Source organism: Eufriesea mexicana, unplaced genomic scaffold (assembly GCF_001483705.2).
Source record: "Eufriesea mexicana isolate 0111107269 unplaced genomic scaffold, ASM148370v2 scaffold654, whole genome shotgun sequence".
Classification (NCBI taxonomy): domain Eukaryota; kingdom Metazoa; phylum Arthropoda; class Insecta; order Hymenoptera; family Apidae; genus Eufriesea; species Eufriesea mexicana.
The window spans coordinates 180,054-202,034 of record NW_016908877.1 but is presented as its reverse complement, the minus strand read 5'-3'; the positions used below and the strand labels follow the sequence as shown (position 1 = coordinate 202,034).

The following is a 21,981-nucleotide window of genomic DNA, read 5'->3' as shown; positions in this document are numbered from 1 at the left end:
GAATCTTGTTCAGTAACCTCTCACTTGCCGTTCAATCCCCGGTATCATCGTTGCATTCTAATAATTACCCGACGGATTTATAATATAACAGGTTTGACAGCGAACAGGTTTCGCGATGGAAATAGCGTTGGAACGGAGAGCGTGGGAAATCACTGTCATCCGGTATCCGATATCTCGATGACGCTTTAATCCTTTCACTTTGGCAGTTTAGTCGTTGACTCTTAAATCGTAGGACAAGGGGTTAAGAGTGGTTGGAACACAATTTTTGTAGACAATTCAGAGTGATCAGTTTTAGTTGTAGACGGTTAGTTATATCGAGTTGGAAATCGATGCAGATTCCTGTAAAGAGAAAATTCGTATGTTTAACCCCTTGGCTACTGTGGGCGCATATACGCGCTCAGAAATTTTGCTTTTGTGACACGGGGGGCGCATATAAGCGCTCAACACAGTTTGCTTTTTTGACACGGAGGGCGCATCTCTATCCAAAATTTTGCCGTTCTTGGCGGACATTGTAAATGAATTCCTACCCGTGTGGTACAACCGATGCGTTTCAAAGCCTGCCGTAGTCAAAGGGTTAATCTTCACTCGTACACAGTTATAATTTCTCAATAAATTACCACCACTGTCAATCCCTACGACACGAAGCAGAGGGTTGACGGAGCCCTCGCGAGGAGCCCCGAACCTCGCCGAACGTTCACTATAGGTCACTAAACTCCGTTTATTTCCGAATTTCAGATAGCACTGGGGATCCACCTGTTCCTGCAAGATCGAGGATCAGACATGAGCTCGGTCGCGTTCCTACCTATTCTGTCTCTGGTCATATTCATCGCTACGTACTGCGTGGGCTGGGGTCCCCTGGCCTGGACCGTGATGGGCGAGATGTTCGCGTCTAACGTGAAATCCAAGGCTTCCGGGATCACGGTGTGCGTGTGCTGGCTGTGCTCCTTCTTCATCACCTTCTACTGCAACAAGCTGCAGCAAGCTTGGGGCAACTACTCGCTCTACTGGCTGTTCGCCGCGTTCTGCGTGGCGAGCGTGGTGTTTACGATAATGGTGCTGCCTGAGACGAAGGGAAAGAGCCTGCAACAGATTCAGAACGAGCTGAGCGGCAAGAAATCGGAGATCCCCGAGTTCGAGAGCAAACAGTGAAAACAGTATTACGGTTCCCGGGCCAGCCGGGGACGATCTCGATCCACGATTTCGTCCCCGACCTCGTTCTTCCTCTTCTTATTTCTATATACGTAAGCGCGTCTTTATACTGCCAAAGATCACGGATCGCGAGTCTGCATCCTCCCTGCGAGCGGCACGTGACGAGTGGACACCGTGTTCTCCATCGTTGAAATCGCAGGAACGCGTTCGATCGACGATGCTCACGATTTTAGGTATTTACACGCGTACCTACACGCGTAGGTACACCCTAGGGATGTAAGAGACGCGCGTTCGATGCGATGACATTATCGGTAGCGAACACGGAGAACTTCCACGAAGAAGAGTATCGCGTTCGATCAGCTCGCACAGTGACAGTGCGCGACGAGACGGTGACAAACCCCGACGATGATCTCCGGTGTTTCTCGAGCAACTTCGAAGACCGTGCAACTGTAAATTAAATTTCGCTTTTCATAGATCAGTAGCTTAGAATTCCTCCGGTATTTTCTATTTATTACGCAGTTTTGGTCCCCAGTTTGGCTAGTGAAAACACACGCGAGTCTTCGTAACGCTCGCACGTGTCGCTGAGAATCGCGATAGATTAATTCTGCATAGACTCTCGTTCTTGTTTCCTATTAATCTATTAACCATCGAACGATAGTCTGCCACGTTCCTCGCCACGTCCGCGGAATAATAGTTTCTAAACGTATTTATTTCCTGACAAGTCTTAGTCGTCCAGCGTACGTGTCGTTTCCTTTGTACGTAAGGTTCAAAGCGATCCTCCGTATCCCGAGTATGATAATATTTAATAATTTAACGCCGTATTAGACGCGCGTGTGTGCGTGCGAGTGCGTGTGTATACGAGGACGAATTCCGCTGCACCGAGCAACCACCGCGCCATCGCGATTCTCGATCGATCGTGGAGCGATAGAACGCGTCGATCATCCGAGGCCCGATCGAGGACCCACCTCCGACCCAGTCGCACAAGCGAAATCGCGCGATGGCTAGGCAAAACGATTCGCACGCGGGAATTCCGCAAATACGATCGATCCTTATCTAATTATAAGACGAGCGGCGTGCCAGCGCACGTCACGCGGAGAAGAAAAAGAAGGAAAAAAAGGGATGACGCAGGTGGAATTTTTTGAATCGTTCAATGGACACGTGAGTCGTGTATTTTCTACGACTGGTAGACTTTGGTCGCGATCCGGGCAATTCGGAGGGACTCATCGTAGAAAGATAACTCGCGGGGTTCGAGATGACTCGCGTCCATTTTGTTTCTCCTCCTTCTGGAATCAGAGGAACGCAAAATTTTTCGTGATCAAAGACTGCGACTGCTTGAAGCTCTGAGGGACTGATCACAGAGAGACAGAGGTGAGTCAATTCGGCCTTCGATCACGAAAATTTTGCGTTCTTCCTTCATCTGGAATAAGAGGAACGTGCAATTTTTCGTGATAGAAGGCTGCGACTGCTTGAAACTCTGAGGGACTGATCGTGGGGAGATAGAGGAGAGTCAGTTTCAAGTAGTCGCAGCCTTCCATCACGAAAATTTTGCGTGCCTGTTATTCCAGAAGAAGGAGGAACAAAATGGACGCGAGTCACTTCTGAGTCTCTCGGGGTCCATTTTCGTTCTTCCTTCTTCTGGAATAAGAGGAATGCAAAATTTTCCTGGCCAATTTCACCTCTGAGTCTCCCGGGGTTCTAGGTGACTCGTGTCCATTTTCGTTCTTCCTTCTTCTGGAATAAGAGGAACGCAAAATTTTCGTGATAGAAGGCTGCGACTGCTTGAAACTCAGAGGGACTGATCATAGGGAGACAGAGGAGAGTCAGTTCCAAGTAGTCGCAGCCTTCCATCACGAAAATTTTGCGTTCCTCTTATTCCAGAAGAAGGTGGAACAAAATTCAGAGTCACCTCTGAGTCTCCCGGGGTTCTAGGTGACTCGCGTCCATTTTTATTGTTTCTTCTTCTGAAATAAGAGGAATGCAAAATTTTCCCGGCCAATTTCACCTCTGAGTCTCCCGGGGTTCTAGGTGACTCGCGTCCATTTTCGTTCTTCCTTCTTCTGGAATAAGAGGAACGCAAAATTTTCGTGATCGAAGGTTGCGAGTACTTGAAGATCCAGTCTTTCCACGATCAACCGACTTGCTGGATCGAGTATAATCGATTCGTGTGTTTTATCTTCGATATACATGCTTCTTCTTTCTTTGTTTGGCTTTTGGGATAGTAGCGTAGAGCGTCCCTTTTCTTTCTTCGATCTTCCCCCTGCAAACGCAGTTTCGTTATTCTAGACTTAACAGATCAGTTCGATATAGACAGTAATTCGAATTTTCAAATTCGACTTTTGATAAAATATCGGTAGAGTACGAACGATTCCTGATACGACCAGGCAAGTCCGTGTTTGAGGCTCCAGTTGTATTTACCTGCAACCAAAGCTACCGAAGAATATATAGATTCTGTCTATCCTGTGGTAAATTTCGCAAGAATTTCCCTCAAAGACATATCATTATTCTTCGTGCATCGGTGATGAACATGTCGCGTGTATAACGCTTCGGCTTTTTTCTCCTTTCTTTCGACCTTTTTTTCCTCTGTTCGTAATTAGCGACTGTCATGTTTCATTTATAGTTAAGCGATAATCTTAATGATGTGCCAAACACGATCACGATTATCTCACGTGCTTTAATAGACGATCGGAGAGATAATCGTCTTAACATATCGCAGTAGGATAATTTGACCCGAGGTACGTTTCGTTTGACACGTGACAGAAACTATAGCAGTAATTTTGGCGATTGGCAAAGACGATTGCGAGATAATTCGATTAAATTTCTTTGTTTCAATGAGCTCAAGTGACCAAAATCACTGGTATTATAAATAATGGTATTATAAATCGAAGAATCCAAATATTTTGGTATAAATTATTCGAAGTCCGATGTTCCTAATTAAATTAAAATTCGCAAGAAATCTATCACGCATATCACATATCGAATTCAAATCAAATCGTGATTTCTGAGAAAAGAAAGAAATCGAAGTCGAATTATTTCTGCATTTCCGATCGAAATCGAGTCCAACGAAATTTCGGAGTGTCATTTTGGCACGCGTGCCAATTTTTCGTCAGCGAAACGCGATTATCTTTCTCCTACCTCACCCCTCAGGTGCAACAAATGCGAGGAAAAATGAGAAACAGGACGAGAAAACCAAAATCACTGGTATTTAAATCGAAGAATTCAAATATTTTGGTATAAACGATTCTAAGTTCGATGTTCCTAATTAAATTAAATCGAAGTCCGATGTTCCTAATTAACTTAAAACTCGCAAGAAATTTATTATACATATCAAATATCGAATTGAAATCAAATCGTGATTTCTGAGAAAACGGAAAAAATCGAAGTCGAACTATTTCTGAAATTTTCGATCGAAATCGGGTCCAAGGAAATTTCGGAGTGTCATTTTGGCACGCGTGCCAATTCTTCGTCAGTTAAACACGATTATCTTTCGAGCCGTGAAGACTCCTCAGTTGTAACAAATGCGAGGAAAAATGCAAAACAGGGGGGAAAAAGGCGAGGAAAAAAGGAGGAAAAAAAGAACACAATGCTGTATGCCTGTGCGTGTGTATGTGTGTATAGTGATCAACGATCGAACCTGGTCGTCGCGCGCATATTCATCGCGTTGAAAAATCCAGCGCTTAGATCGGATTTCATCAAGGTCGGAATTATGGACGGTTAGCGTCTCGACGCCGTCGTCGCTGGCGGAAGTCGATTTTTCCTCGCGAGGATCTGCGCGTCACGATCACTTCCGCGCGCGTTCTAATGATCGCTGTTGAATCATTCCCGGGATGTTCCTCTTTCTTAAAGAGCAATAAGACTTTTCCTAAGATATGCTTAAGACGAAACTCGTGTACGCGCGTGAAAAGGGTAGAAGGAGTTTTAAAAACCTATATATATATATATATTATAAAAGGATAAGAAAATAAAAGTAGAAAAGAAGGAGAAAAAGAATCGTGGCCAAATCGCGTGCGCATTTTACCCGGTGTACGTAATTTCCATTCTGGACCAGAGAAGCGCTCACGGAATGTATCATTATCGTTTTCTTCCCGTTTCTTCCTTCTTCCAGTGAGGCAACGTCGCGCAAGCAGGGAACTGCGATGTTCGCGGAAAATAAAAATGATTAAAGGTGGAAGAAACGCGCATTGTTCGAGAGGCCTCTAGAGCGATGCACGCAATTAGACAGATCGAACGATAACGATTTTCCACGCGATTGTCAGCGAGGTAGATTTTTAAAATAGAGTATGACGATCGCGGGAACGTTGTGTACGAAGCAATGAGAGAATGTGATAACTTTTAAATGTAACCAGGGTACAAAGGAAATCAAGTTTTGGAAACTTCTAATCGACGAATATCATATGCATATATTATATATATTTCCCACTTGGGTCGTCATCCAGCGCGACTGTATATACATGCATATATACATATAATATACATATTGATACGCATTACATGTATAGTATAATTACGATAAATACTTTTGTTACCGTTAAATAAATTATAACTTTGAAGTATTAAGCACGAAGCTCACGGTGAAAGCCTTTCTCTCTTCGGCCTGCCTACACTCTGTCCTATTCCTCTCCTATGTTCTATACGCTCTCTTATGTACGCTCCAACGTTTCCGCGCTCTTGCAAATTTTCGCAGCGATACGAGGCTGTCGCGTTAGAAACGAGGAAATTCGAGTGTTCGCGATGTATCGATTTCCTTGCATATCTGACGAGCGAAACAGAAGAGAATCGTGCCTCCTGCGTTGACTGTGAAACACGTTCGCGAATACTTTCGCAGGATTTCGTGAACGCAGGGAGCAAGACCACGTTGGAAATAACAGACTGGTAAATTTGAAAACTTCAACCATGGCGAAAGTCGGTCAGCGAAAGGAGTCAGAAATGGTAACCGCGTTATGCTCGCAAGAAAATGCGTTTCCGGTTCGTTTCACTTTTCACACGAACGAAATGTTGCCAGGACGAGGAGGACACGCGTCTGCAGGAAGAGCTGTTCCAGTTGGTCGACGTGCTGCTGGTAACGATGGTTAATCTCCGTGCACTGAAAAGATTTCGAATTTAGATCTGGCACCTAGGCCAAACTTGCCTCTATCGTACCTCTATCGTGCCCTGTGTTAATTCGATTCAGTAATGATTAATTCGATCAGTTGGTCGACGTGCTGCTGGTAACGATGGTTAATCTCCGTGCACTGAAAAGATGTCGAATTTAGATCTGCCACCTAGGCAAAGCTTGTCTCTATCGTACCTCTATCGTGCCCTGTGTTAATTCGATTCAGTAATGATTAATTCGATCAGTTGGTCGACGTGCTGCTGGTAACGATGGTTAATCTCCGTGCACTGAAAATATTTCGAATTTAGATCTGCCACCTAGGCCAAGCTTGCCTCTATCGTACCTCTATCGTGCCCTGTGTTAATTCGATTCGAGGGGAAAGACGAGAACGTGATGCTGATATCCCTGAGCCAACTGCGACTGCTGATGCAGACCTCGACCACTTCGATGACCTCCGTGCCAAAACCCCTGAAATACCTGAAGAGCCTTTACAAAGACATGAAGCACGCTCAGACGAAGATCCAGAGGAAGGACGTGAGACGTCAGTTCGCGGAAGTGTTGAGCGTGTTATCGATGGCTGGAGCAGCACCTGGGTCCAAGGAATGCCTCCGATACTGCATGGAGGGTGAGGTGACGAACCCTGGTGAATGGGGTCACGAGTACGTGCGACAGCTCGAGGCTGAGATCGTGGACGAGTGGACGAATGCTCCTGTAAAAGACGAGGATCGTATAAGGTATTCCAGACACGGATGAAGGATTGTAAACAGAATAAAACGATTTACCTGTTTCTCCACTTGCTTCCTCTTCTTTATGGCAGAACAGAGTTCACTCCTCTGGTGAAAGGTATCATACAGTTCGACATGAAGCACAACGCCGAGATACCTGGCTGCGACCTATGCTTGGAGATCGATCAGCTGAATTTCCTGAACGATTCCTTGGACAACACGAACTTCGATCGAGTCTGCAGGTATCTGGAGAGCTGTGCAGCCTACAGGTGAACTTGCTGATACAGTATAGTAATCGAAATATAAGGAACTCCATCTTGTTTCCTGTTTTTCTAACGTTCAGCGAGGATACTGAGAGAAGACGGATATTAGAAACCGTGGTGGATTATTACTTGCGATTCAAGGAATACTGCAAGGCAATGCTAGTAGCTCTGCAATTAGGTGACTCTGATCTCGTGCACGAGTGCATCACCACCTGTCCTGACACCCTGATGCGAAAACAATTGGCATTTATACTCGTGAGGCAGAAGGTAGCTCGTCATGTTTCCTACGAATCATTCAAGAAACTACGCTTCTCAATTGCATATAACTCGTGGATCTTCAGGAGACCATGTTAAAGAAAATTTACCAAGGAGACGACGCGAAGGATATCGAAGACATCCTGAGCAACTCTCACGTGAACAACCATTTCCATCTACTCGCCAGAGAGCTGGATATTATGGAACCCAAGCACCCAGACGACATTTACAAGACCTGGCTAGAGAGCAACACCCTGAGACGCACGGATCACGACTCGGCCAGAGCCAACCTAGCAGCTACCTTCGTCTCTGGATTCGTTCACGCAGGATTTGGACAGGACAAGCTGATGGAGAACACTTCCGAATGCTGGGTTTACAAAAACAAGGTTCCTCCTCAAACGTTAGACCAGGTGGATAGTGTTAAACGAGGTAAATCGAGGATAAAATTATTCCCTAGGACCACGGAATGCTCTCGGCTACCGCTTCCTTGGGTCTGATACACATGTGGGACGTAGACGGTGGTCTGGTACCGATCGACAAGTGAATCGCGTCTCTTATCGTAATGGACTACTGCGAATAAGCCTTCGCGAGGTGACCTGTGTTTACTCCGCAGGTACCTTTACACCAACGATTACAACATCAAGGCAGGTGCCTTGCTCGCTATAGGCTTGGTCAACTGCGGCGTTCGCAACGAATGTGATCCAGCACTGGCACTGCTCAGCGATTACGTGTGCTCTGAGAACGCCATGCTGAGAATCGGCGCTGTGCTAGGATTAGGCCTGGCCTACGCTGGCTCGCAGAGATCCGACGTCACGGATCTTCTGACGGCAGTTTTGGTGGATAAAGAAAGTACGTGAGTGATTAACTTAGGATTAGGCCTGGCCTACGCTGGCTCGCAGAGATCCGACGTCACGGATCTTCTGACGGCAGTCTTGGTGGATAAAGAAAGTACGTGAGTGATTAACACGGAGATCGAACGATTATCCTGATGATGCACGATCTTCAGGTAACATGGAGGTCGTGGCTCTCGGAGCAATCGCGATAGGCTTGATAAACGTTGGCTCTGCGGACGCTGAAGCTTCATCGGTTCTCCTGCAGAGGTTTTTGGAATTCACTCCTGAAAAACTGTCTGACACCCACTCCAGGTGAAAACTGCCTCCCCTTCATCGAGTAATGTAATATCTCTGTTCAAAAAGTAGCTTCTTCGAGCCCGTTTCTGCAGATTTGTGCCATTGGCTCTGGGGATGGTCTACATGGGCTGTCGTGACGTGATAGACACCCCGTCGGCCGCATTGGAGGTCCTACCTGACCCTTACAAGCTTGCTGCACAGACCATGCTGCAGGTCAACTCTTGCTCTCACGTCGAGACAATAATGTAACCAAATTTTCTCAGATTCGAGTTGAAGATATCTTATCGTTGTCAGGTGTGCGCGTACGCTGGGACAGGGGACGTGCTGATCGTTCAGGAACTGCTACGAATTTGTTCAGAACCTGTGGACGGCGAGAGCGTTCCAGTCACGCCGGCTAGTAGCCCCGTGATTAGCTGCTGCGATCAACGTCCTCGAAGCATAGAGACAGCTGAGAAAAAGAACAAGGAGAAATCGGAAGAAAAAACTGGAGGATCAAAGTGACCTCTAACTGCATACCTATTATTGTTATTTTACTTTCCATAGCTTCCGTTATGTAATTATTACGCAATTATCATGCAACCCAGGGAAATCGAATCGTCCCAGGCCATCGCTACTTTGGGAGTCGCTGCAGTTGGGCTGGGCGAAGGAAAGGAGAACTCGAGGATCTTTGGTCAGGTGATGGCAAAGCCTTGAAAAGGAGAACGCAAATCGTTAGATTTAAGAACGCAAACCAGAGGATTATATTTGCACAACCGATTATTCCCTAGATCGGAAGGTACGGTCCCCTAACTGCCAGACGTGCCATGCCACTGGCTCTGGGTCTCTCCTCCCTGTCAAACCCTGACCTCCCAGTCCTGGACGTCCTCAACAAATACAGCCACGACAACGACTCTGACGTGGCCAACAACGCCATCTTTGCTCTCGGTCTCGTCGGTGCTGGCACAAACAACGCTCGTCTTGCAACCATGCTGAGGCAATTAGCCTGCTACTACGCGAAGAATCCCACGCACCTGTTCCTAGTTAGGATTGCTCAGGGCTTGGTCCACCTTGGCAAAGTAAACACGGCAAACCGTGGACTAATCCCAATTGATGGCTTGTTTGAATTCACTGAAATCCTCTGTCAGGGCACGCTATCCATCTCTCCGTTGAGATACGCCTCCAAGGTGTTGGACAGAGCTGCTTTGGCTGGTCTCTTGGTAGTCCTGGTGGCGTTTCTGGACTCTCAGAGCCTGATCCTCGCAAAGTCTCATTACCTGATGTACTGTCTGGCACTCGCAATGGAACCCAGGTGGCTGGTCACGTTGGATGAGAATTTGCAGGCACGTATGATAGTTAACAGGTGGCGTAGAAGGTTTGAAACTCAGTGGATTATACTTTGAGCAGAGTTTACCGGTGTCCGTGCGGGTTGGCCAAGCTGTGAACATCGTGGGCAAGGCTGGCAATCCTAAATCTATCTCTGGTGGGTACGTGCACACGACTCCGACGTTGCTCTCATCCGGGGAAAGGGCAGAGCTTGCTCTAGACGAGTACGAAGCGTTGTCCAGCGTGTTAGAGGGGTTCGTTATTCTTCGAGAAAAGCTGAACGTTTCCTAGATTCGTTAGATTCGCGGCTAGGATAATGCGACGTGGTGGCCAATGAAAATACGCCGGGTTGCAAAAGGCAACGTTGGGACAAATGGTTTATTTATTTCACGAGATAGTAATAAGAAACATGGTCGACAGAAGTGTATTATGCAAGGCGATGAACTTACTAGGAACCAAAGTGCGAACGACGAGTCGTTTATATGGTACATCGTAATGTATAATTTTCCATGCTGTTCTTTTTAATAAAAAGTAGAAGTAAAGTTCCCGGGAAAGAACGTAGAAAGTAAAACTTGTACAATAACGGACAGCCACACATGTTCGCAATGCATCACACTGACAACGATGAGAACGTGGAGTAGAACGCAAGTGATACGAGCAAAGGTTCGATCGCGTGTGTAAACGCAACGATAAGAATGCGAAGAGACGCGTGAGTCAGCTTTTGTGTAGGTTTGCGTTTATTTAACTTGAGGGACTAGCGGAAGCAATGTGCTCTATACAACAGAAACGTACATTGGTTCGCATTGCACGGTACAAACGACAACGGTGCACCATGATCTGACAGCGGCCACGGTATAGAATCACTTTGCTATCGATTGTCGTAAATTAAAACGTGCGATAAACGCACGGAAGAGAAACCAGGAGACGACAAAACGAAACGTAGGAAATAAAACGCAACGAACAGAAAGAACGTGAACGGAAGGACGAATGGTCGACGAAATAAAAGTGACCGGAAGAACAAGCAACTTAGAGAATTTTAAGTCAATCGTATTTAAATTTGGATCATTGCTGATAAAACGCTGCAAACGAAAGATAAATATTGCAGTTTATTGATTCCGATAGTGTGTACAAAAGCGGACCACAAGGAAACGAGAAACGGCATAAGACAACTCCGTCACCGACCCTTCCAATTTCCTCGGCACTCGTATACGCACATGTGTCCCTTCACGCGGAGTGAACGATTACTTTTCCTCTTTCTCTTCGTTTTGCGATCTCGCAGAATCGCATTGCGCAAGATCATGGAGCACGTTCCCAAATCCTCGTAACGAAGCCACGAGAGTAAGCTCCAGGAAATTGCACGACGCATGCAACGTGTATGGTGGCGCCCTCTCACTCGAGAGATGGCGCCCGGCAGCTTCTCGTGTACGGAAATGTCCGCTGACATTTACATATAGGCACGTATGACTTAGGGTAAGAGGCGAAGTGTAGAATAAAACGCGATTCTCGGTTCGTTCAAAGTACGCATACCCCCGCGTGGATTTTCCTTTTCCCATTTTTCCTTTCTTTTTTTCTTCCATTTTTCTTACGTTTCTCGAACGTAAAGTTGCGACCGATTCTGATACATACGTTACGAAACCATACGAAAATTTGAATCTCTCTGGATCAAATTTAACAGTTCTCTTTCAATGTACGCACACTCTCTCGCGTCTTCAGCTTGCCAACTGACGTACACCCACGGCATAGAACAACTGGCTATGATAAATGTGGCTTTTTTATGTATTTTCTCTTTTTTACGCTTTTTTTTTTTCCTTCCGCTCCTCGATAATTTTCATTTATCCAAATAGATATGAATACTTTCGCGATATATATATTCTTGCTTTGCATATCTTTAATCGCCCGCACCGCAGAACGCTTCGTCGTGTATCGTCGATACAAGTCAGAGAAATCGAGTTAAGGGAAATCTTATTTATATATATATTTTATATATATTATGATTTATCAACAGTTGCGTCGCTTGCATACGTGCGTTAAAATAGTGAAACAGCATGCAAAATCGACAATGGTAGTTAAATATGTTGATAATTACGTCATTCGGCAAGCTGGACTTCCTATTTACTTGATAGCGCTTTTATATTATAACCCTTTGCAAATAGTAAGTGTGTTTCGTGATTCAAGCGAATTCTCAAAATGGTATATACGTTTGTGTATGTGTGTGTGTATATATATATATATATTTATATATATATATATATACTTCCGCGTACTTTCGCTGCTTCTTTTATTCTGTTTAACATTTCTCATTCGTTTATTTACAACACTCTATGCGTATCAACGAGTATTACCATTTCTCTGATTTCTATTCGCTTTGAATCTTGCACATCTTCCCGCCGCGCTCTTTTATACGTCGACGTTCGCTAGTAACATCCAAGTCACAAGACGATGTTCCCGTTAAATGATAAAACCTCAATCGATCCTGGCCACCCTTACGTTCAGCTACCTCCCTAGTATTATTACCCATCTATCGTTCTCACTTTTCGAACCGTGAAAATCATGGTCAGGAAAGTGTACGTGTTATACATAGGACAACTTTCTCCTCTCCTCTTCCGAACCATTCCGTTCGAAATGGTCCTCGATAATAGCGATTGATATACATACAATATATCTTCTTCTCTTCTTAACAATATCTGATTACGAGCGCTCGGACGACTCAACGTTTCCCCATTCTCTGTTTTCGCTCTCGACTTTCTCAGTCGAAATCGACGGATATGCGTCTCTCTCCCTCTCCCTCTCCCTTATAAACACCTAAGATTCTCCCGAAAGAAGCACCGAAGTCACAGGGTGATGAAATAGTTTGTGAACGATCGAATTCAAGCTGCCTGTGGATTCGTTGCCGAGAGAACAGAATTGACGACGAACGGTAGTACTTTGCGTGTATGTATCTGCGTCATCGTGTGAATGACGAACGTGTGTTTATGCGTGTTTATACATGCTTGAACGGTGTGTGTATACGCATATACGTGTCTCTGTGAGTGTATGAGCGCGCGGAGGAGAATCTCTACCTCGTTATGCATTCGCTACGATGACGATGCTTCGATATCGATGTTCGCGATCGAAAACCGGTATGGATCGTTGGTTCCTCGAACACGTGTTCCCCTTTTCTCTCATGATACACCTACCACGCCGAAGGAATGTACACTCTATAGCACGGTAACACAGTCGTGACACGATGAAGGTAATAAGTAGAACACGTAGCGTGATTGTTGCCGGTTAAAATAGCCGGGCACGTCTTTTGATTTCGTTACGGCGCCATTGCGGTAGTCTGTAGAACTCGGCACGGGAAAATTGAAGAACTGCCTCGAATTCCGCGTCGGAAAGGTGTCGCTGAAAAAAGAAGCCAATTAGACACGTAATCCATCATCAATTTTAATCGCAGCTAAAAGATCTAGGATCTTCTACGATAGTTGCTTCATCGATCGCGTTATCCACGATCAGTTTTCGCACGGTGGATCGATTTTACGACTTTTTCACTGACTAGAAACAGAATCCCTTCGAAGGCAATTGAAACGTTATCCCCGGCGTTCTAAATAAATTCAACGCGCTCTCGATTCTGCAACTATCGTTAAAATATCGTTAAAATGTATCGATTACTTACTTCGAGGTTGCAACGATCCACGTCGGCGGGCAGCCTGTAGTTAGTTATAACAAGTAAGTGGTAAGGATAGAGTTTCGGCGGTTCGGACGGCGTTGTGCCCATGTCTGGCAGTGATCTCCTTACGTGATGGCCCCCGTGGCTTCCGACTACCGAACCTAGGCCACCTGTATACGTGGTAGATGATGGCAGCATTCCACCATCATTCTGAAGCACCATTCAATCGTTAGTTTCCTCGCAACGCGGTCCATTCTCACGTGTAATGAGAGCGTTAATAGCGGTGCAGCCGTTCAAAAGCTTCTCGCGTGATTTGCAACAAAATTTCGATACTTTTCCAAATGAATCTCTCGAATTTCCATCGACTTGAATAATCGTCGAGAAGGAAATACGCGTGACTTTAGGAATTTGCGAGAACCTTTCATCTTGCAACGAAATCGATCGTTGCTCGTTATCGGGGGGGCCAATATTTTGCAGAAAGGAATATTTTTGCGGAAAGGAAAACGGCGAATACCGCGTCTGTTAATGACCGAATCGACAGAGCTTATCACGAGACAGAACTATAGCTAGACTGAAACGATTTATAGGAACTGGCATTTGACGGATTAACCCTTTACACTCGACCACTTTTTCACTAAAGCAGAGTAGAAGTTTAAAAATTTTCTGCTACAAAGACGACGATATTATTTTGAACAGTAAATAAGAAATTGTATAATAATTAACACGTAGAATTATTTAATTTTGATATCTCACACAATGTTACGTTATTTTAAATTTGGCATATTAATTAATATAGATCTTTGCAATTTTATCAAACGGTGACCGAAAGGCACCTCTCGAGCCCAAAGGGTTAATCGCTTCGACTCGTTGCTCCCCGGTTGCAAACCGTTCGTGTGCAACCCTCTCGTGTCACTTGCGTGGATCGACACGGTTCGTTACACGATTTTTCTTTCTTTTTTCCTTTTATTTTTATTTCATTATCGTTATTATTATTAGAGAAAATTTCCTTCGCTCGAGGAAAGAAGGGAACAAAGCAATCGAGACACACACGCACATTCTCATGCACGTTAATTTCAGTTTAGGCGTATAGTTCCGTTTTCCGTCTCGTACGCATTGATCGTATCACGGATGCAGAGTGTATGCTGGTAAGTCAAGTCATGAGAACACCGAGCGTTACGCGTCAGTTTCGTTCACGTTATTCGGCATCCGGATCGTCCCGGCGTCGCGTTGTCGTAGCGAAACATTTTGCCAAAGGTTACCAAGCTATATATGCCGTAAGTCCGAAGAAATGATCGGTCCAGAGAGGGGACGGAAAGCCGAGAGTCAGGTGTATACCAAAAGACATCGAATCGCAAAATCGATCAGGAAAAATCTCGCGATCGTGTCCGATCTCCTCTCGCAAGGTTCAAAATCACATATGCAGGCTTGAAGTATGCCAAGGCAAAGAAAAAAAATAAATAAATCGTACAAGAAAATGCAATTTAAAAAAAAAAAAAAATGAAAGAGACCAGTAAAAAAAAAAAAAAATTAGATATCGCAGCAAATGTACAGCGTGTGCATGCGTTAATCAATGTACAAATGTTCCTATGTACAAACGTTATTATACATGTATAGACAGACCGGCAACGCTCGTTATTTACAGACAACATTTATATCCGATCGATCGATCCTAGTGGAAGGATTTAGCCCGACGATCGTTCTCTTCCTTCTACGCAAACTCTCCCCGGCTGTCCCGAGATCTCACGTGAGTGTATAATTTAACGATCAACGCGCGGCTGTGATAATATGCTGTTAAAATAATTGAAATGCAAAACAAGCTACAAACCATGCTAATTCGCCGGGAGTAGTATGGGGCTGTGGTACATACCAATGCCCGTCGATCCACATCCGTGATGCTGCCTGTCGATACTAAAATTCGGGAAAAAAAATGGGAAAGAAAACCATGTCAAACCATATTGCACAAACCATTTCGATATGTTAAGTACAATCTTTCTAGGGGATCGATCAATCGTATTCGGTTCTCGTGTTGGGGTGAAATCGGGGAGAAATTGCGGGGCAACGCAGCCACGTGCTATGCGACATCTGGTCAAAGAAGCGAGCAGACGTTCCAACGATCGGGAATACGATTGATTCGATCGAATTACTAGAAGCAAATGTTCCATGATTATATTATACATATGACCTGAATTCGGTTTCTAATGCTACGCGATATGTACCAGCTGTCAATGATCAAAGAGTTGTCGTATCATAAAGTCACGTTATTGGCGAATAGGATGTATACTGTCACTTGGGCACACTATAAACTCCTCTGGTTAATGGATCAAACAAGTCTTATTATGCAGTCTTTAATCTAACACGGACTCGTACCGTTCGAATCCTGATACTCAGGCGTGATAATTAAACCAAGATCGAAAAAGAAGAGAGCGAAGAATAAGAGTAAGAAGAATAAGAAGAAGAAGAAGAAGAAGAAGAGAAAGAATAAAAGTGACAGTGTGTGAGAGAGCAAGGATGCATTAGTAAAGCATGCCGAGGAATTAAGCCGTATAATCGAGTAGAATAATCGAGAACTGCGTAATAGTTCTTCGATAACACGCTCTCTACTCGCGGGTGAATAAAAGAATTAAGAAAAAGAAGGGGAAAAAATGGAAAAGAAAATAGAAAAAAAAATTGAAAACTAGAAAATGATTGGAAAAAAAAGCATGTACAAAATCGAAAGGTTCGTGTAGTATATATTGCACGAGGAAGAGAGCTGCAAGATAACCGTGTGTGTGTGTGTGTGTGTGCATGTGTGTGTACGTGTAATATGTTACGTGTGATCGGTTTCCTTTCTGGGTTTACTCACTATCTGATTTGCCAGACGAGAAATCAGTGCTGTGCGTCTTGTCTCCCATCCCACTGAACGAATAATCACCCTAGACGACAGAAAAGCGTAAATCTTAGAAACCACCGAGGCACGGGCATCCGTGACTCAATCAACGGATACGGTGATTAAAAAAAGAAAAAAAATACGTGTGTGTATCATAATATCTCTACGACGTTACTTTTCATTCATTTTTCTTATTTATTTATTTTTTTTTTTTCTTTTTCATTTCTCATTTGCAAAAATGTGTCAGTTGCAACAACGGTGCAAGAAGATCTGTTTGTTCTTTTTCTGTTGCTTTTTTTTTGTTTGTTTTTTATTCTTTTTTTTTTTTTTTTTTTTTTTTTTTTTTTTTTTTTTTTTTTTTTTTTTTTTTGTTTTGTTTTGTTTTTGGTCGTCGATTGTGACGCGGTGCAAGACTTACAGGGAGAGCAGATACAGAACCGCCGGTCGAGGAGAAGGTGTGACTTCGCGGTGCCAGACCGTACCCTGGCTTCGGGATGTGCCGAAGGGAGCTCACAACTGGTTTCAAATCAGTCAATCGACAGTATTACTGATTAGTGTCAACGGGAATATCGCAATCGTTCATTCCCATACGAATGCCCAACGTTCGCCAAATAATACGTTACGTTAATAACAAAGAAAAAAAAAAGGAAAAAAAAAAGAAATGACAAAAACCACACATTCCGTGTACAAAATAGTTACGGTGGTGTTTGAAGTTGAATCATCCAGGGATCTCACTCTGTCCCCTCTTTGCTTTATACGTTTCATCTCGTTTCACGAACAAGAGGATCAACACTCGTCTTTGACCATCTTCTTCGTCGCACGAGGAACAGAGAAGATCGTCAAAGACGAAGAGGAAGCATAAAGAAAAATAAAAAAAAATATGGAAAAAAAAGAAGAAGAGGAAAAGAAAATTTTGCTACTGTGTAAAGACAGGTATCCTCCTTGTTCGAGTTTCCGTTTCAAGTTTTGTCGACCTGTTTATATCGCATCCCCACGGCAAGATGGTGGAACGTACCGATGTTCAAAGTGCACAAGCGTTATTTCTCGTTTAATACTGTGCAAGGTAGTACGTAGGTGTATACAACGGAAAGAAGATAAAAATGTACGTATATATAAATATATATATATTATATCGAATACGCATGTACGAAGAAGCCAGCACCTGTGTGTATATGTAAGTACGATCAACGTTTGTTTCTCCAAGTAAGCTTAAGAGAACGAAAAGCATGCCTCCCTTGAAGACAAGTCAACGAATCATCGCGTCGATCGAAAGGGTATCATCTCTCTTCGACATTTTTCTCGTCGTTGCTCTTCGCAAGTCTCGATCTTTCGTTTGCCTTTTTCGCCCTTTTCGCTCTTTTTCATCTCTTCCGTCTATTCGCAATTCGACTCGCCGGCAGACGAATCTCGATGTGGCGAAACTCGCACGCAACGTGGTGCACACGTTGCGCGGCAAGGCAAGAGAAAGAGAATTGGTTTTTCCCTTCTATACACTGTTCTTTCTATCGGTATACCGATGGACGCTAATTTTGGATTTGACTTGAGATCAACGGTAGGTGAATTGGAAAGTTCTCGGACTCACCGAATGATAGTGCCTAGCGGCGTTTGGAAGAGTGAAGGCGCGTTGAGTACCAAGGGGTGGATAGTTTCTGGGAGCCGGGGAACGTGCCGATGACCTCCCAACTGCCGCCCACGCAAACACAACACAAACACAAAAACACAAATAGAGACACGATGATACAGATAGCGGTGTTGGCTAACGTAGATAGCGGTAAATCCTAACGACCTTTTTCGAATGTCCCAACATTGGAAGATACGCGTTCGGCCAGGTCAAAATATGCCGTAAAAGTAAAATCAGCCTGCTATAGTAAACGTACTATGTTCTCCTCTTCTTGTACGCAAAGCGATACGAAGGTATGCAGTGCCAAAGAGAAATTATACAGACTGTCATGCTGCGCAACGAAAATATGTACACGCAATTAATACGATAAATTTCCCCCGGCGAATGTACACGATTATCTTCCAATATTGTATGATAATTGAGAAAAAAAAAAAGAAAAAAAAAATAAAGAAAGACATTCCAAACAAGTAATGAGAGAGAATGAAGTTTGGAGCGATGTGTGTTCGTGTATGAATGAACGAGGGTTGCCAAGAGTGAAATTTATAATAGTTATTACCATGCCAGAAGAGGAGGGGAGGAATAGCAAAAATGTTGTCTATGATATATATAGATATGAATATATAAACGTACCGATGAATGATCACGTATGAAATAATGGGGATCGATATTACACGCTACTTGAAAGGATGAACTTTCCACGCACGCTATTTCTGTTACTCGTATTGGCGTATAGAAAGATAATCGAGAGAGATAAGAAGAGGCAAGCACATCGAAGGTAATATGCCGACCACATGCAGAAGCGGAATAAATACATCACCTGTCACGTTAATGGGCGCCCAGTGTGTGCTGTGGTATTTGGTGCTATGCCACTTAACTTATAAACTCCTGCTCGAGTTTACACGCACTGTGTGTTATCGTTCGTTAATCGAGCATCATCACCCCTTCCCACTGCAAGATTCGCACGTTGCAACGTTGCGTTCCACGATAGAGGAAATTATTTATTTATCTTTATCTTTTATCAAATTCTGTATATTCTTTTCTTTCATTTTTTTCTTTTCTCTTTTTCCGAAATATAAAAAGGGACGAGATTTTTTCGCTGCCCCACCCCTGCTATCGCCTCGAAATCTAACGAGCCGATGTTACATTAAACGGTAGAGTGGTAAATGTTAGTGTTATGTGCGAACGTGTGGACATGTATGAGATGATTATCACTTAATGTTAATGAAACGATCATGAGATATATATATAAATATATAGTGACGATTAGGATCATTAACGACTGGAAAGAACCTTACCGTTGTAACTGGGTCCTACGCTGGATCTGTAACTAAAACCATCGTCGTCTTCCCACGGCCTGGCATGATCTATATTTCTAGATGGCGCTGCGTGGAAGGGAAAAACCGTGTGTGTAATTTAAACACGCGTAGGGAAAAAAGAGCGAGAGACGTCTGGGAGCGAATCGCGATGACTTACAAGCGCCAACTGGACTCTCGTATCGCAATCTGTAAGTCGGTTCCCTGGCAGCGGATGGTGTTCTCGATGCGTTTCTAGGATCCACGTTGGCGGCCTTGTGTCTCAGGTTCTCCCGATCCTTCTCGCGATCCTGCAAGAACACCTTCGCTATCCCAGTGTCGATTTTGCTCAGCTCGTCCTGTTCCTTTTTCAGCTTCTCCTCCACCTCTTTTATATACGTCTTGTTGTCCACTTCGTCCTCGTCGTCGGACACAGGTACACACTGGATGATGGACCGGGCATGGAACATGGAATCGTTGATGAAACGCGTACAGAGAGCATACGGTGAAAACGTGGTAATTCGTGTGGGTACCTTATAAGTGTCGGACCACCGTCTACGTCTCTCGGGATCTGTGTAAGGATAAGGCGGAGCAGGGAAATCGTCTCTCTCGATCGGCGGTTTGGTACCAGGAGGAGGCTTCATGGCGTCCGGATAATGCGCCAGCTCTATTGGCTCGTCATTATCTACTTGACTGGCCGGTGACTTCGGTCTGGTCTCGCTGAGAGCATCGACCAGAGCACGCATTCCAGATCGGCTACTGCGTCCGCCACTGCTTCTTATCGAACGTGACGCTGAAATAAAACAGTGGCAGAATTTAGAGGCACGCGTGCCAGCCGCGATTTTCGTATAGTACATATGTGATTTGCTAGGCAGCAGAGAATCGATCGCTGTACTCGTTTCCAGCGAAGCTCTCGCTCGATTTTAAAAGAGAAAGAAGGATGAGGTACTTACAGCTAGGTCTATGAAAGTGTGGGCTAGTCGGAGGTTTGTCGTACGGCTGTATCGGACGTCTCAAGTACCCCTGGCTCGGCGTTTCGGTCAAGTACGAGTAAGTATAAATCCTAGACACGTCTTCGGATGGACCACGTCCGTACTCTCGCAATATCAGTCCAGGACTGCCAGTTCGCGCGGGGTAATACTGGGGCAATTAACGTATATTATCACGGCTAAACTCGTGCTGTCTTTTCGATGGGTCATAAAGCGTCTCTCATACAGCTAACTTTTAGCTATTTACTTCGGCAAAGGAAGATAAAAACTCAACGCGCTTCGATTCTCTCTCTCAAGAAACCCCCCAACTAGACGCCGCTGAGAAAGCGTTTACCATCGCGGAAGTTAGCTTCGTCTAGGATTCTACGATAAATTCGCACACCGAGTCATCCTCGACGTTCTTTGCTGAAACTTAATACGTTTATCGAGACTCGAGCACCGTTACACACGAAATCCCCCGTTATTCGAAGGTCGTTCGAGGCCATTTCAGGGTGATCTGAAATTTTTATAAAACGCGCGTTAAGCGAACGGATAACGCGATAAATTTCAGCAAAAATCAGCGGATACCGCTCAGTGCGGTTTCTTTGGCGTTTCCTTAATAACCCAGCATCCGGTGCGCGCCGCGAACTGGAGGATGGCGAAGAATCTACGTGGCGGCACATTCACCATCAGCGAGCAAACTTTCCGAAACCCTGGACGAAACTAGTGGTTACGGGATGCGACCCCGGGGATCCCCGTACCGTGTATACACGTTCCGTGGTATTTCTTAAATAATCAAAGGTGTCTCTTGAGAGAGCGGCTGTGCTAGGAGATACATGGCATACCTTGCGACTGAGGCTGCTGTAAGGGCTGCAGAGTGATCCGTTCAGGCTTGGCGTGCGTGACCGCAATGAAAACTATACACAATGAACGTGCGAAAAAAAGTAAACAACGATTAAGAAAGCAATAATAAAAATTAAAAAATAATACAGAAGATCAAATCATATGGTAAATCGTTGAAGTATGTACGTATATATATATATGTATAAATATATGTATATATATATAAAACTTCGGACATCGAAGCGTGCGGTAATGATACAACGACATGTTAAGGAACAAATGCATGTTAAAAGCCACATAATATATCGTCGAGTAGAATGGAGACGAAGCTATACACAAAGCTAGGTACGAATGAGAGAGAAACAAAAATGTGGTAGGTACTTTAGGCTCTAGATTGGTCTACTCTAAATTGCTCCGTATAACGGTCAGAAAAATTAACCGAGCAGCAAAGAAAAAAACGTTTCACATGAAATACGTGTGGTACAACAGTCCAAATGTAAGCACGATGCAAGCTGAACTTTCGTGTTTCGTGTTTCCCCAACCAGGGCTCCCCAACTGGCTCCAGCAGAGCAGGATACTTTCCCCTTGGTTATTCTTATTTTCCTTTCGTTTTCTTCTTTTCCTCCTCTTTCTCCTTTACGATCGAATGGCAAACTTCGAAATTCACGTATGCTCACGTATGCACGATTCCGATCGCGGTCCAACCACGTACGATGCAGCCGAACGGAAAAATGCAATTGGCGGACGTAGACAGCGTAATGCACGAACGACGAGTACCCGTTTAAAGTGCGCGTGGTCGTACACACGAAAGCCAGACGACGTTAGATATTTG

General features: G+C 44.4%; 3 protein-coding genes across 14 annotated transcripts in view; 2 read left to right on the top strand and 1 right to left on the bottom strand.

The window, feature by feature from the left end:
* LOC108546548 (facilitated trehalose transporter Tret1-2 homolog) overlaps positions 1-2,870 on the top strand; it is a 34,528-nt gene extending 31,658 nt beyond the window's left edge. The window contains exons 6-7 of one of the 2 annotated variants that reach the window (XR_001890141.1): positions 736-2,394; positions 2,742-2,870. Coding sequence is in view for 1 of the 2 variants with exons in the window: in XM_017898702.1 (XP_017754191.1) it covers positions 736-1,149 (414 nt within the window). In the remaining variant the exon portion in view is untranslated. Of the gene's footprint in view, positions 1-735 lie in introns of both variants that reach the window. The other variant, XM_017898702.1, reaches the window with a different exon arrangement.
* A 3,287-nt stretch (positions 2,871-6,157) lies between these two features.
* On the top strand, positions 6,158-10,204 carry LOC108546436 (26S proteasome non-ATPase regulatory subunit 2). Its single transcript, XM_017898499.1, has 14 exons — positions 6,158-6,205; positions 6,614-6,972; positions 7,056-7,232; positions 7,307-7,493; positions 7,568-7,867; positions 7,939-8,021; positions 8,095-8,330; positions 8,488-8,626; positions 8,704-8,824; positions 8,906-9,108; positions 9,196-9,286; positions 9,379-9,666; positions 9,736-9,930; positions 9,995-10,204. The coding sequence occupies exons 2-14, from the start codon at positions 6,632-6,634 to the stop codon at positions 10,202-10,204; spliced, it is 2,571 nt and encodes an 856-aa protein (XP_017753988.1). The 5' UTR covers positions 6,158-6,205; positions 6,614-6,631.
* A 2,784-nt stretch (positions 10,205-12,988) lies between these two features.
* Positions 12,989-21,981, bottom strand: part of Unc-115a (actin binding LIM protein Uncoordinated 115a) — a 41,649-nt gene continuing 32,656 nt past the window's right edge. For 2 of the 11 annotated variants that reach the window (XM_017898696.1, XM_017898690.1), the window contains exons 6-15: positions 21,152-21,223; positions 20,292-20,478; positions 19,872-20,131; positions 19,520-19,781; positions 19,342-19,428; positions 18,008-18,108; positions 16,402-16,471; positions 15,385-15,467; positions 13,566-13,769; positions 12,989-13,294 (exon numbers count right to left, since the gene is read on the bottom strand). In XM_017898696.1, coding sequence (XP_017754185.1) covers positions 13,181-13,294; positions 13,566-13,769; positions 15,385-15,467; positions 16,402-16,471; positions 18,008-18,108; positions 19,342-19,428; positions 19,520-19,781; positions 19,872-20,131; positions 20,292-20,478; positions 21,152-21,223 — 1,440 coding nt within the window. In that variant the 3' untranslated portion in view covers positions 12,989-13,180. Of the gene's footprint in view, positions 13,295-13,565; positions 13,770-15,384; positions 15,468-16,401; positions 16,472-16,843; positions 16,942-18,003; positions 18,109-19,341; positions 19,429-19,519; positions 19,782-19,871; positions 20,132-20,291; positions 20,479-21,151; positions 21,224-21,981 lie in introns of those variants that run through there. The other 9 variants (XM_017898701.1, XM_017898692.1, XM_017898691.1 and 6 more) reach the window with 9 other exon arrangements.

Excerpts from the sequence above, each read along its gene's own strand:
- LOC108546436 (XM_017898499.1), top strand. The coding sequence starts at position 6,632 with ATGCTGATATCCCTGAGCCAACTGCGACTGCTGATGCAGACCTCGACC. Across the intron at positions 7,233-7,306 it reads GAGAGCTGTGCAGCCTACAG|CGAGGATACTGAGAGAAGAC; the intron begins GTGAACTTGCTG and ends TCTAACGTTCAG. Across the intron at positions 8,022-8,094 it reads GGTCTGGTACCGATCGACAA|GTACCTTTACACCAACGATT; the intron begins GTGAATCGCGTC and ends TTTACTCCGCAG.